Source organism: Rhinolophus ferrumequinum, chromosome 11 (genome assembly GCF_004115265.2).
Source record: "Rhinolophus ferrumequinum isolate MPI-CBG mRhiFer1 chromosome 11, mRhiFer1_v1.p, whole genome shotgun sequence".
NCBI lineage: Eukaryota > Metazoa > Chordata > Mammalia > Chiroptera > Rhinolophidae > Rhinolophus > Rhinolophus ferrumequinum.
Genome location: NC_046294.1, coordinates 32,054,833 through 32,067,768, shown reverse-complemented (window position 1 = coordinate 32,067,768; position 12,936 = coordinate 32,054,833). Strand labels below are relative to the sequence as shown.

Below are 12,936 nucleotides of genomic sequence, written 5' to 3'. Positions count from 1 at the left end.
CCCAGTCAACATGGATATCATCAATAAATCAACAAACAACAAGTGCTGGCGAGGATGTGGAGAAAAGGGAACCCTTGTGCACTGTTGGTAGGATTGCAGATTGGTGCAGCCACCATGGAAAACAGTATGGATGCATCTCAAAAAACTGAGAATGGAACTACCTTATGATCCAGCAATTCCACTCCTAGGTATCTATCCGGAGAAATCCAAAACTCTAATTCGAAAAATTTTATGCACTCCTATGTTTATTGCAGCACTATACACAATAGCCAAGACATGGAAACAACCAAAATGCCCATCAGTAGACAACTGGATTAAGAAACTGTGGTATATTTATACATGGAGTATTACGCAGACATAAAGAAGAATGAAATCTTACCATTTGCAACAATATGGATGGACCTAGAGAACATTATGTTAAGTGAAATAAGTCAGACAGAGAAAGAGAAATACCATATGATCTTACTTATGTGTGGAATCTAAAGAAAAGTATAAATGAACAAACTAATCAGAAACAGTCTCAGAGACATAGAGGAAAAACTGAGGGTTGCTAGATGGGGGTGTGGGGATAAAGGGGAAGATGAGGGGATTAGAAAGAACGATCAGTAACCACAAGATTGCCATGGGGATACGAAAATTAATTTGGGGAATGTAATCAATAATGTTGTAAAGATTTTGTAGGGTATCCGATGGACACTTGTCTCAGTAGGGAGACCACCTCAGGGAAGATGTAGATGCCTGATCACTGCACTGTACACCTGAAGCTGAAGCTGAACAATAACGAATGTCAACTATAATTAAATATATATAATTATAGTTATATATATACATATATATATGTATATATATAGTTACTAAAGTGGAGTAAAGCATTAGAAATAGACACAGTGGAAATGTAATGGCTGTATGCAATGTCAGAGGGGTAGTTGATTGGGGGAGGGGGATTATCACTGTGTGAGGGATATAAATGATAAATGTCTATTACATTGTTTTGTACACCTGAACTAATAAAAAAAAGTGAAAAAATTTATATAAGGAAAAGTTTACGCAAACTATAAATTATCTTGAAAAGTTATCAAAGGGAAAAGCCTTTTTATGCTAAAATGATTGTAGTAAGGTCACATTCAGATAGAATACAGATATGAAAATCACTAATACAAAATTAATCATATCTGGGGAAAATTTGATATAAACATTTTTCTATGAGTCAGGTAGCAAACACTACAAGCAGAGAGAATTTGTAGAAGATGAAAATAACAGTTTGGAGAGAGGGTCAAAGTCATTCCTAAACATAATGGATGTCACAGAAATGTTAAACATAGGCAGTTTTTGTTTTTTTCTAAGTCTTATGATTTGTAATTGACTGAGAAAATCATGTATATATCTGTTGAGAGTGTTTTAAGTCTTAAAATGACTCAAAATGAATTGAGCGACAGACGAATTAGTGAAAATGGAAAGATTATGTGTATCACTGTTGATAGGAATTAGTCTTAAAATAGTATTTCAGGATAACTTAAATATCTGTGAGTATATAAAATTAATGATATAATTAGGTGGCAACTTTTGTTATAGAGATTTTAAACAGAGAAAAATCAAAACAAAAATACTGTTTCAAACTTCTTTTAATGATCGTGTGCTTTAGCCTCATCATGCATCCTCTGCTCTAGTGGGTACAGCACATATGTCAATAAAGTAGTAATCAGGTCTTCATTTTCATCCTAAACCATTTCAGTTGTACAAATACTGTTATTATAGTTTTTCCTGAAGCCAAAGATAAATTTAACAGGAAGGAAAAAGAGAAGAGGGTATTAATAGAGATGCTGCTTACCACCTAACAATTTGCAAAAGATACAAGAGAAGAAAGTTAAAGAAGAATCAGTACTGTTTAAAGCAGTGTTACTCTGGTGGTCTGGTTTGGGTGCTAGTCTTACATTTATTACTACTTTACAACAAGATTAGCAGAGAATTGAGACTAAACATTTATGTTCACTTATAACAACTTGATATTGCTATGACAATTTGATTGTATGTTAAAAAAAACAGTCAGTCCACAATGGTTTAGAAATTAAACTATACCAAATGAAACAAAATAATTGATCTTTGACCACACTTGAGAAGCACTGAGAGCTTGAGCTTAAATGGGAGATACTATACATTTTGGTCAATATATAGAAGAAATATAAGTGGGAGTTTCCAGTCTGACATGTAAAGAGCTTGGAAATCATCACTCTCATCCTCACAACAAGAAAAAACTGCACACACTGCAGCATTATTTACATAGCCAAGACATGGAAGCAACCTGTCTATCAGTGGGTGAATGGATAAAGAACATGTGGTATATAGATATACAATGAAACATTATTAGGCCATAAAAAAAGAAGGAAATCTTGCCATTTTCAACAACAAATGGATGGACCTTGAGGACATTATGCTAAGTGAAATAAGTCAGAGAGAGAAAGAGAAATATCATACGATCTCACTTATATGTGGAATCTAAAAAACAATCAAAAGTGAGCTCATAGATACAGAGAACAGAGGGGTGATTGCTGGAGGTAGGGGTGTGGGGGTGGGTGAAGTGGGTGAAGGTAGTCAAAAGGCACAAACTTCCCCTTATAAAATAAGTAAGTCCTGGGGACGTAATGTGCAGCATTGGGACGATAGTTCATGATACTATATTGTATATTTGAAAGTTGCTAAGAGAGTAGATCTTAAGAGTTCTTACCATGGGGGAAAAATTTATAATTATGTATAGTGATGGATGTTAACTAGACTTATTGCAGTGATGACTTCACAATATATACAAATACCGGATCATTATGTTGTACACCTGAAACTAATACAATGTTATATGTCAATTATATTTCAATTAAAAAAAATAACTGAACAGACTGAACACCAATAACTCTTTGGGTCCATCAAACACTTGTGGTCACAGGCCAAACTGCTGCACTCAAACCTGAGGAGATAAACAGGTGATTCCGCTGCTGAAGCCCAAACTGGTTGGAACACTTAAACTTCAGTGGATGAATTGCTGAAGGCTCAGTATGGATTAGCTTGAAAATTAAAACTCAGATGGGGGCAGTGGGGGGGAAGTCTTATGGAGGCCCTAATATTTCCTTGAGTTTTACCTCCAAGAGCCCCATGGGTCTCACTGTTGAAGATCAGAAAGAAAATCTCCTTTTGCTTTTAGAAGTGAGAGGGGAAAAGCAACCATTTTGAAGTACCCCAGAGCTTTCTGTTCTTCTTCATAGGGCTTGCCCTCAAGGGAAACTATTTTATCAGAACCTAACTAGTTTGGGTTTTACCGAGCCTTAACTGACCTGGGAGAAGGAAAATACCCCAATTCAGACCCATCTATATGGGAAAGAGAAAATACCCAACTTCAGTTCCCTATAGCCTTCCTGTCTTACTTGGGGCATCAAAGTAGTAGTTGAGAAAGTCACATTCCAGGGACACAGATTCAGTAAAAGACTGAGAACTAATCGTAGAACTCTACTACACTTATCTTCCCCCACACAATTTACCACCACATCAATAAGGCTCCTATATAATATCAGGGGAGTCCAGCTTAAAGAACTGTGAGTCTCAGACCCTATTTAAGAGAGAGTCTCTAGGGGGACACAAAGACAAGAGGGGAGACAAAAATAAGGACGCTAAAGTAAATTTTGACCTCTGACACCATAGCTACAGCAAACAGAAAAACACAGCCTAAATCCTAGCCAGATAAACATAGAACCTTGCGTTAAAGGCTTATCTATCTCAGTTTCTGTTATTCAGTATATCATGTCTGTCTCTCAACAAAAAAAATTACAAGACATGCTAAAAAGCAAAACAAACAACTGCAAAAACAAAACAAAACAAACTAATCTGAAGAGACAAAGCAAACATCAGATCTAGACTCAGATATGGCAGAGATTTTGGAGTAATCAGACTAGGAATTTAAAATAATTATGATTATTATGCTGAGATCTAATGGAAAAATGGACAAGATGCAAGAACAGATGGGTAATGTAAAGGGAAATGGGAATTCTTAAGAAATAATAAAAAATAAATGCTAGCAATCTAAAACATTGTTGCATAAATTAAAAATGTCACTGATGGGCTCATCAGTTGACTGGAAATGGTGGAAAAAAAGAATCAGAAAGCTTGACAATGTGTCAATAAAAACTATGCAAACTAAAAAGCAAAGAGAAAAAAAAGGGTGAAAAAAATGGAACAGAATATCCAAGAACTGTGGGACAATTAAAAAGTTTTTAAGTGTAAGAAATTTTATCAATAATTAATAGCCGTTCAAGACAGAAAGCACCAAGCCCAGATGTGTGCACTGGTAAATTCTACCTACCATATAAAATGGAAATTACACAAATTCTTTGCAGTCTCTTGCAGAAAATAGAAACATGGAAAACTTCCCAACTTATTCTATGAGACCAGTATGATTCTATCACTCAAACCAAAGACAGTACTAGAAAGGAAATGACAGCCTAATATCTCTCAGAGTATAGAAACAAAGATACTCAACAAAATAGTGGCAAATTGAATCCAAGACTATATATAAAGAATTATACACCATGGCATAATAGGGTTTTCCAAGGTATGCAAGGCTAGTTGAGTATCTGAAAATAAATTAATGTAATCCTTCACACCAATAAACTAAAGAAAATAAATCATAAAATCATATCAATAGATACAGAAAAAGCATTTGACAAAATCCAACCCTCTTTTATAATAAAAACTCTCAGCAAACTAAGATGGGAACTGTCTCAACTTGATAAAGAACATCTGCAAAACACCTACAGCTAACATTGTAGTTAATGGTGAGTAACTAGATGCTTTCCAGTTAAGATCAGGAACAAGGCAAGTATGACCCTTTTCACCACTTCAATTCAATGTCATACTATAAGTCCTAGCAAATGCAATATAAAACAAAAAAAAGGAAATAAAAGGTTGGGAAGAAAGGAATAAAACTCATTCACAGATGACATGACTGTCTATGTAGAAAATCCCAACGAATAAACAACAAAAACACAAAAATTCCTACAACTAAATTCCTACAATTAAATCATTAAGCAAAGTTGCAGGATATAAGTTAATATAGAAAAGTCTCTTGACTTCATATATACTTGCAATGAAAAATTTGAATTTGAAATTAAAAAACAGAACACCAGTTACATCAGCACACCAAAAAAAAAAAAAAAAAGAAAGGAAGAAATACTTAGGTATATAGCTAACAAAATATTTAACTACAAAATTCTGATTAAAAAATCAAAGATGATCTAAATAAATGGGAAAAACTCAGTGTTCATTAATAGGAAGACTCAATATTGTTAAGATGTCAGTTCTTTTCAAATTTACCTATAGATTCAACACAATCCCAATAAAAATTCCAGCAAGTTACTTTGTGGATTTAAATAAGCTGATTCTAAATTTTATATTGAAAGGCAAAAGATCCGAATTTCCAACACAATATTGAAAGAGAAAAACAAAGTTAGAAAACTGACACTACCCAACTTTTGAAGACTTAGTATAAAGCTACAGTAATCAAGACAGTGTGGTATTGGCAAAAGAACAAATACATATTTTATTCAATAGAACAAAATAGAGACCAGAAATAGACAAACACAAATAGTCAACAGATCTTGGACAAAGGAGCAAAGCCCATACAATAGAGAAAGAATGTCTTTTCAATAAATGGTGCTGGAACAACATCCACCTTGAAAAAGAAAAAAAAATCTAGGATCTTATCTTACAGCTTTCATTAAAATTAACTCAAAATTTATTATAGACCTAACTGTAAAATGAAAAACTGTAAAATTTCTATAAGATAACACAGGAGAAAATCTATGTGGTTTTGGATTTGGCAATGAGTTTTTAGATATAACACCAAAAGCATGATCAATGAAAAAAATAATTGACAAGTTGGACTTCATTAAAATTAAAGAAACAAACAAACAAAAAAAAAACTCCTGCTCTGGGAAAGGCACTATTAGAAGAAAGAAAGGACAAGGCACAGACTGGGAGAAAATATTTGCAAAACACATCTTTTTAAAAAACAAAACAAAAAACTGGTATTTAATATATACAAATGACTCCTAAAACTCAACGGTAAGAAAATAAACAAGCGACTCCCCAAAGAAGTTATTCAGGTAGCAGATAAACATATGAAAAGATTGTCAGTACTACATGTTACCAGAGAATTGCAAATTAAAACAGCAAGATACCACTGCACACCTGTCAGAATGGCTAAAATCCAAAACACTGATAACATCCAGTATTGGCAAGAATGTGGAGCAATGGGAACTCTCATTCATTGCTGGCAGGAATGCAAAATGATAAAGCTACTTTTGAAGACAGTTTGCCAGTTTCTTACAAAGCTAAACATAATTTTACCATCTGATCCAGCAATTGCATTCCTAGAAATTTATCCAAATGAGTTGAAAAATTATGTTGACTCAAAAACCTAAAAAAAAAATCAATGTTTATAGCAACTTTATTCATGCTTGCCCAAAATTGGAAGCAGCCATATGTCTTTTAATAAGTGAATGAATAAACTGTGGTATATCCATACAATGGAATATTATTCAAAGACAAAGGAAATGGGTTATTAAGGCATAAAAAGGCATAAAAGAACCTTGAATGCATATAGTTAAGTGAAAGAAGCCAGTCTAAAAGAAAGATTATATACTGTGTAGTTCCAACTATATGACATTCCAGAAAAGGCAAAACTATAGAGACAGTAAAAATGATCAGTGATTACCAAGGGCGAGAGGGAGGAGGGGAGGAATGAATAGGTGGAGCACAGAGAATTTTTAGGTAGTGACACTATTTTTTATAATACTGTAATACTCAGAATTGTACAACACAAAGAGTTTACATTAGGATTCCCAAATGTAAACTATAGAATCTAGTTAATAATAATATATTGATATTGGTTCATCAATTGTAACAAATGTATTACTCCAATGCAAGATGTCAGCAATAGGAGAAACCTTTGGGGAGAGGAGAGGGAGTATGTGGGAACTCTGTACTTTCTGTTCAATTTTTCTGTAAACCTAAACTGCTCTAAAAAATAAAGTCTATTTATCTAAATAAAAAGGGGGCACAAGAAAAAAATCTGTATGTGGATATGTTGATTGTCCTGGTTGTGGTGATGGTTTCATGGGTATACATGTGTTAAAATATTAAAAATGATACACTTTCAATATGTGCAGTTTATTGTGTGTAACTACCATAAAGCTGATAAAAAGCAAACTATATATGTACACACACACACACACACACACACACACACACACTTTTCATTTGGATGCTATTTTCCTGATGAAAGGGGAACTGACTAGGCTGGCATATGCTTTTTTGCCCTTTGCCCTACCTCTTTTTCTTGGAATGTAGACACAGTGTTTACTGACGTAGAAACATTTTTGAGACCATGAGAATACAGGTCATGAGAAAAGTTTGAAGGATCAGAAAGATAGAAGGACATTTTTGGTGAATTTTGGAACCACCATATCAGCCCTAGACTGCCTAGGTCAGGAGTTCTTGTTTGGAGAAAAAAATATACTCCTATTTGGTAAAGCCACTGCAGTTGAGTTTCTCTTTTCTAAAGAATTGAAATTAGCAATTCTTAACTGATGTGGCTATTCATTAGCTGTGTTTGTAAAATACTTTCTTTCAAAAAGAAAATGAACAGAAAAATACCTTAATTATTGGAAATACAACTTTTCCCAAGTCTTTCCATAATGAAATATAATCCTATTGCTAAAGATTGCCTGGGTAAGGGCAGGGATCACTATGAAATTGAAAGAGGAACAGATGAAGAAAATGGGTTTTTTTTTTCCCTGAAGAAAAGCTGGAATGTTAAGGAAGATAACAGGTGTCCTCAACTATCTAAAGAACTTTCAAACAGAAGGGCCATTGGATGTATCTCTGGCCACAAGAAATATAATACCATGTGGAAGGGGCTCCTGGCAACAATATAATGTGTTATATGGAAGAACTTTTAAGTCCATATCAAAGATACGCAAAGATGGAATAAGGTGTGATTGGTGTACAGCTTTCTGATGTATACAAGCTTAGGCTGAATAACTATTTGGCAGGATTTTGTAATTTATTTTCCAAATAATATAATGCGAAATATTTAATTGAATAATTTTGGCAAATAATTTTGTCAGCAAAAACTGGAATCCAGAACAACATGGTTTCAAAGATCATACTCTTTTCATTAAACCACCTCATCTCCAGGAGATGATTACAAAAGAGATTTAAATAATAGATGATAATTTGATTAGAGGAGCTTTAAGGTGCCTTCCCAGACTGCGATTACACATTTCTCAAAGGAAAGGGGAAAAGCAAAATTCAGAGTATTACATAAAGTAAAAATGAGGATGTCTGTTGCATTTAAAGATCTGTTCATTACAATGAAGTCTTTCTACTTACGAAGAGTCCTGGTTCTGGAATAGGAGCAGGTCTTGCAAAGTGTTTATTAAATTTCCTCTTCTGTTTCTTTAGGTGTTTCATATGCTCAACACGTTTATGTATGGCCTTTTAGACAAATAAAAGGAAAGAAAATAAATGATACTTTTTATAACAAAAGGTAACATGCTGATTATATTTTTGGTTTATGTCAATAAAAAGATAAACACTGTCAGTGCATATGGTTTACATAGCTACAGAGAAGTAGGAAAAAAATCTTTTTCAAACGTGGTTCATAGATGAAGAAAACACATTGGACCATCAGTACAGTTTTTTTTTTTTTTTTTTAAAGATTTTATTGGGGAAGGGGAACAGGATTTTATTGGGGAACAGTGTGTACTTCCAGGCCTGTTTTCCAAGTCAAGTTGTTGTCCTTTCAATCTTAGTTGTGGAGGGTGCCGTTCAGCTTCAAGTTGTTGTCCTTTCAGTCTTAGTTGTGGAGGGTGCAGCTCAGCTCCAGGTCCAGCTGCCGTTGCTAGTTGCAGGGGGCACAGCCCACCATCCCTGCGGGAGTTGAACCTGCAACCTTGTGGTTGAGTGGACGCGCTCCCACCAACTGAGCCATCCGGGAGCTCAGCAGCAGCTCAGCTCAAGGTGCTGTGTTCAATCTTAGTTGCAGGGGGCGGAGCCCACCATCCCTTGAGGGACTTCAGGAATTGAACTGGCAACCTTGTGGTTGAGAGCTCACTGGCCCATGTGGGAATCGAACCGGCAGCCTTCGGAGTTAGGAGCATGGAGCTCCAACCGCCTGAGCCACCGGGCCGGCCCAGTACAGTTTTCAAATGAGGCTATTTACTCTTGATTCCCAACAGTGATTCCCAACTCTTGATTTTACCAACAGTGTACTTTTAGATAGATCCAAGATTCATGGATATAGGTATTTATTTTTACTTGAAAGGTGATGTTCATTAAAACCCCAAAGCAATTTTTTTATGGTACTAAGAAAACAAAATCCATGTACATTCTTTAGTTCTCTTAAATGCTTCATATCACACAGAGCTTTTTTGAATGTCCCCATTGTATGGCATCTATAAGTAGCAGAGATGTAGGGGATTGCATAGAATGCTTTGATGATAGTGACATAGAGTATTAAGGGTAAAGAGGATAGGAATAATAGCAACTTTTATCCACTGCCAACGGGAGTGCAATTTGTACAACTTTTTTTTTAAAAAAAACCAATATGATATTACTTTATAACACTGAAAAATTTGCTTTCCCTATGATCCAGCCATTCTACTCCTGTCTAAATAATCAAGTGAAACTCTTGTTCATGGATAAAAAAGACAAGTACTAGAATGTTCACAGTAGCACTGTTTATTACCGAAAAAATTGTAAACTACCCACTGTCAGGAGAAAGGATTAATGAACTGAGATATGTTCCATAAGAAAATATTAAACAGCAGTGAAAATAAAGGAGCTATAATTATATACAACAATATGGATGAGTCTTAGGATTTGTTGAGAAGAAAGAATATACACCAAATTTTGTATGATAATATGCTTATAAAGTTCAAAAACATGCAGGCCCTAAATGAGTTCAAGAACACCTATAAAGTTTTAAGTTGAAGTTATATTTTATTATTCTACGTATTTTCTTGTGTATATGTCAAATGTTACTTTAAAAATGATAATATAAGCCATTTATATTACCCTACTTAAGACTCACACTAACAGTTGTCACAAAATCCCAGAGTTCCAAGAAAGATAAGGCAGAAGTGTCTAGCTAATAAAAGTTTTATCATATTAGGGACTACTACACATAAAGGAATATGATCAAGTCACAATTTTGAAATACCCATAATTACTTATTTCAACATTACCTGCCTTTCATTGACTTCTGAAGGGCGCGGCCATCTTGGTCCTTCCTACAAAATACGTAATTTTAAAGAAAACACACAAAAGTCATGAGTAAATAGAAAGATTACTTTGTATAACAGGAAGCCTATGCTACTGTTTTTTGTTTATGTAACATACATATTATCTCAACTGCAACAGGCAGGATCAGAAGACTATCAGGGTAAAAATCAGGGTAGAGATTGGCGATAGTATTATAAGAAGAAAGAACCAGCTATATACCGCATTATAGGTGTGAAAATTAATAAAGGGAAACCTCATTTAAAAATGTCTTTGGGAGGCCAGAAGAGGGCGCCCTCTCAGTGCATTACCACTGGACATCAATTACAGATCCTATCTGGAAGAACTGTCAATTATGGACCTCAGCACAAAGAGACTTACCTTGCAAGTGGATACTACTTTACAATTCCAGCAGGAGAAAGGAAGATTTCCTTTCTTGCCCAGCGACTGGGCCAACGAGAAACCACGACCACCCTGAACTCTCACTTAGCTGTGATGGATTTTCCTTCAAAACAACCCCTCCCAATTTCTTCCTTTTTCTCTATGAAATTCCTCTCCTTTGCGTGTTAGATTTACCTATAGTTTTTGCTATAGCAGGCTAGTCCAGAATTGCCATTCTTTGCTATTCCCAAATAAACCCATTTTGTTGGTAAAATAATTGGCTGTTTTATGTTTTAGGACAGCACAGGGAATGCACAGAGTACAGAGATTTATTCTGGATGAAAAGGGTGTACAATGAATCCAAAGAGTCATGTTGGTACATGACTTCATGGTGTCGTACTGCGCTTTCCTTAAGGAACTGGTCTTAGTTTGGCTTCGAAAGCCTGGGAAAGCTGAGGTGATTGAGAAACCCCAAGCGGTATATGGTTTCCTGAGGCACCAGGAGATGGGATGCTAGTTTATGGGCTTCCCACTCCTCTCCCAACTTCTAAATTGTGCCATAAATACTTCCTCCTCCCATCATTTGATCCAATTGTTTAACCCAAACACCAAAATCAATCTCCTCCCCATCCGAATACTGAGAAGTGTATCCTTTCCCCCACCTCTGTAACCCCCACCCATCGCCAGGGCCGCTGAATTTATATTGCCTCAGGCAACAGATGATAGAATATATTTGGCCCAGTCTGTTGACTTCTCCCAGGATTTCCCAATCCCTAGCACCGAATTGCGTGTGCGATGGCCGGCAGCGCCAGCACCTGCTGTGGCTTCCAAGCTCCAGGTCGTGGGCAGGGGTGGCCGAGGCAGGGTTACGGCGGAAGGACTCACGGGGTTGACTTGGGTAGTTTCATCCCCTGAACAGGGCAGGCACATGCTTCACAGCCTCAGAGCTCACCCGGGGCTCACTGCCTCATCCCCACCAAGTAGTTGGGGAGCAGACCACTCACCCCACCTGCCACCTGGCAGTCCCGCCCTGTTACATCACAATTCTCTTTATCCTCCCAGTGGGCCCCGCCCTAGCCATTAACTAACTGTCTTGCAATTCCAATGAAGGGGAGGTGAAATCCCTAGCTGTCTGGAGAGCATCTGTGGAGTGAGGGATGCCAGGTTACCACAGTTCCCTATCCGTCCACCTCTCTTGCTTAGACAACCACACGATAATCAATTTTTCCATCTTTTCTGGTCCTCATCTCTCTGCTCTCTGTCCATAGAGCCCCCTTCACTTATTAACAGGCCTAGCTTACATTCATTCCATGGCCCCTCACTTCAGTCTCTTGCCAGGGTTTTCAATTCCATCATCTCATTGTTCTTCCATCACAGCTTCCAGTTGGATACATCCAACTATTGGCCTTCGTCCTGGGCTGAAGGAGGAAAAAAACTTGAAGATTGCTGCAATACATCGTCATGATCTTCAACTTACACTGTGTCCTCTCCAGTGCTTACTTACCTCTTGTTTTATGTTGCACTAACTTTTTCTTTGCACCCTGCCGCATTCCCTTCAAACTATCTTCCCGATATTAAAATCTCTGCACCCAGCATCCGCCAGGCACTTTCAGCAGAGGTAGAACAACTCTTTCTCCACACATTGCTCATGGCTAACACATATAGAGCTTCTGCTCAACGTTGTTAGATGAATGTATACATATTAACTCATCCACTCCTTGTAACAACTCAAGAGGGTGAGTGAGTGATTATTATTATCTGGGAAACAAGGCACTGATACATTAAATAACTTGTCCAAGATGATACAACTAGAGGGGGAGCTGGGATTTAAATCCACAAAGTTGGCCTCTGTCCAGGGCCTGTGCATTTAGTCACTGTGCTGTGCCACCAATTGCTTTTAAAAGTCCAGACTGACCCTACCTCAATTCCTTGCCACCTATAAGCCTACCACCTTGTTTGTCCACATTATCCTTCTCCCTGTAATCCTGTTTGCAACTGAAAAAGTTGTGGCCCCACCTCTTGTCTGAAATAAATCTCTTCACTTCTGTTCTCAGGCCATTTCCCTCCTGGAATCCTCTTCAGAGATCTTCACAGGTGGCTCCCTCTCCTTGTTAACCTCTTTATGTTGCCTCTTTCCTTTAAACATTTAAATACTATATGCTCAAATCTTCCCCTCCTCAAACTAATAAACTAAAACCCTTTGAACAACAACTAATTATAACTATTGCCCAT

The 12,936-nt window shown here is 36.6% G+C and overlaps 1 protein-coding gene across 1 annotated transcript; it reads right to left on the bottom strand.

Moving 5' to 3' along the window:
* Positions 1-4,167: 4,167 nt before the first annotated feature.
* On the bottom strand, positions 4,168-11,634 carry CCDC179 (coiled-coil domain containing 179). The gene is made up of 4 exons (XM_033118881.1): positions 11,590-11,634; positions 10,290-10,334; positions 8,434-8,538; positions 4,168-4,176 (listed from the first exon to the last, which is right to left on the bottom strand). The coding sequence occupies exons 1-4, from the start codon at positions 11,632-11,634 to the stop codon at positions 4,168-4,170; spliced, it is 204 nt and encodes a 67-aa protein (XP_032974772.1).
* Between the last annotated feature and the right edge of the window lie 1,302 nt (positions 11,635-12,936).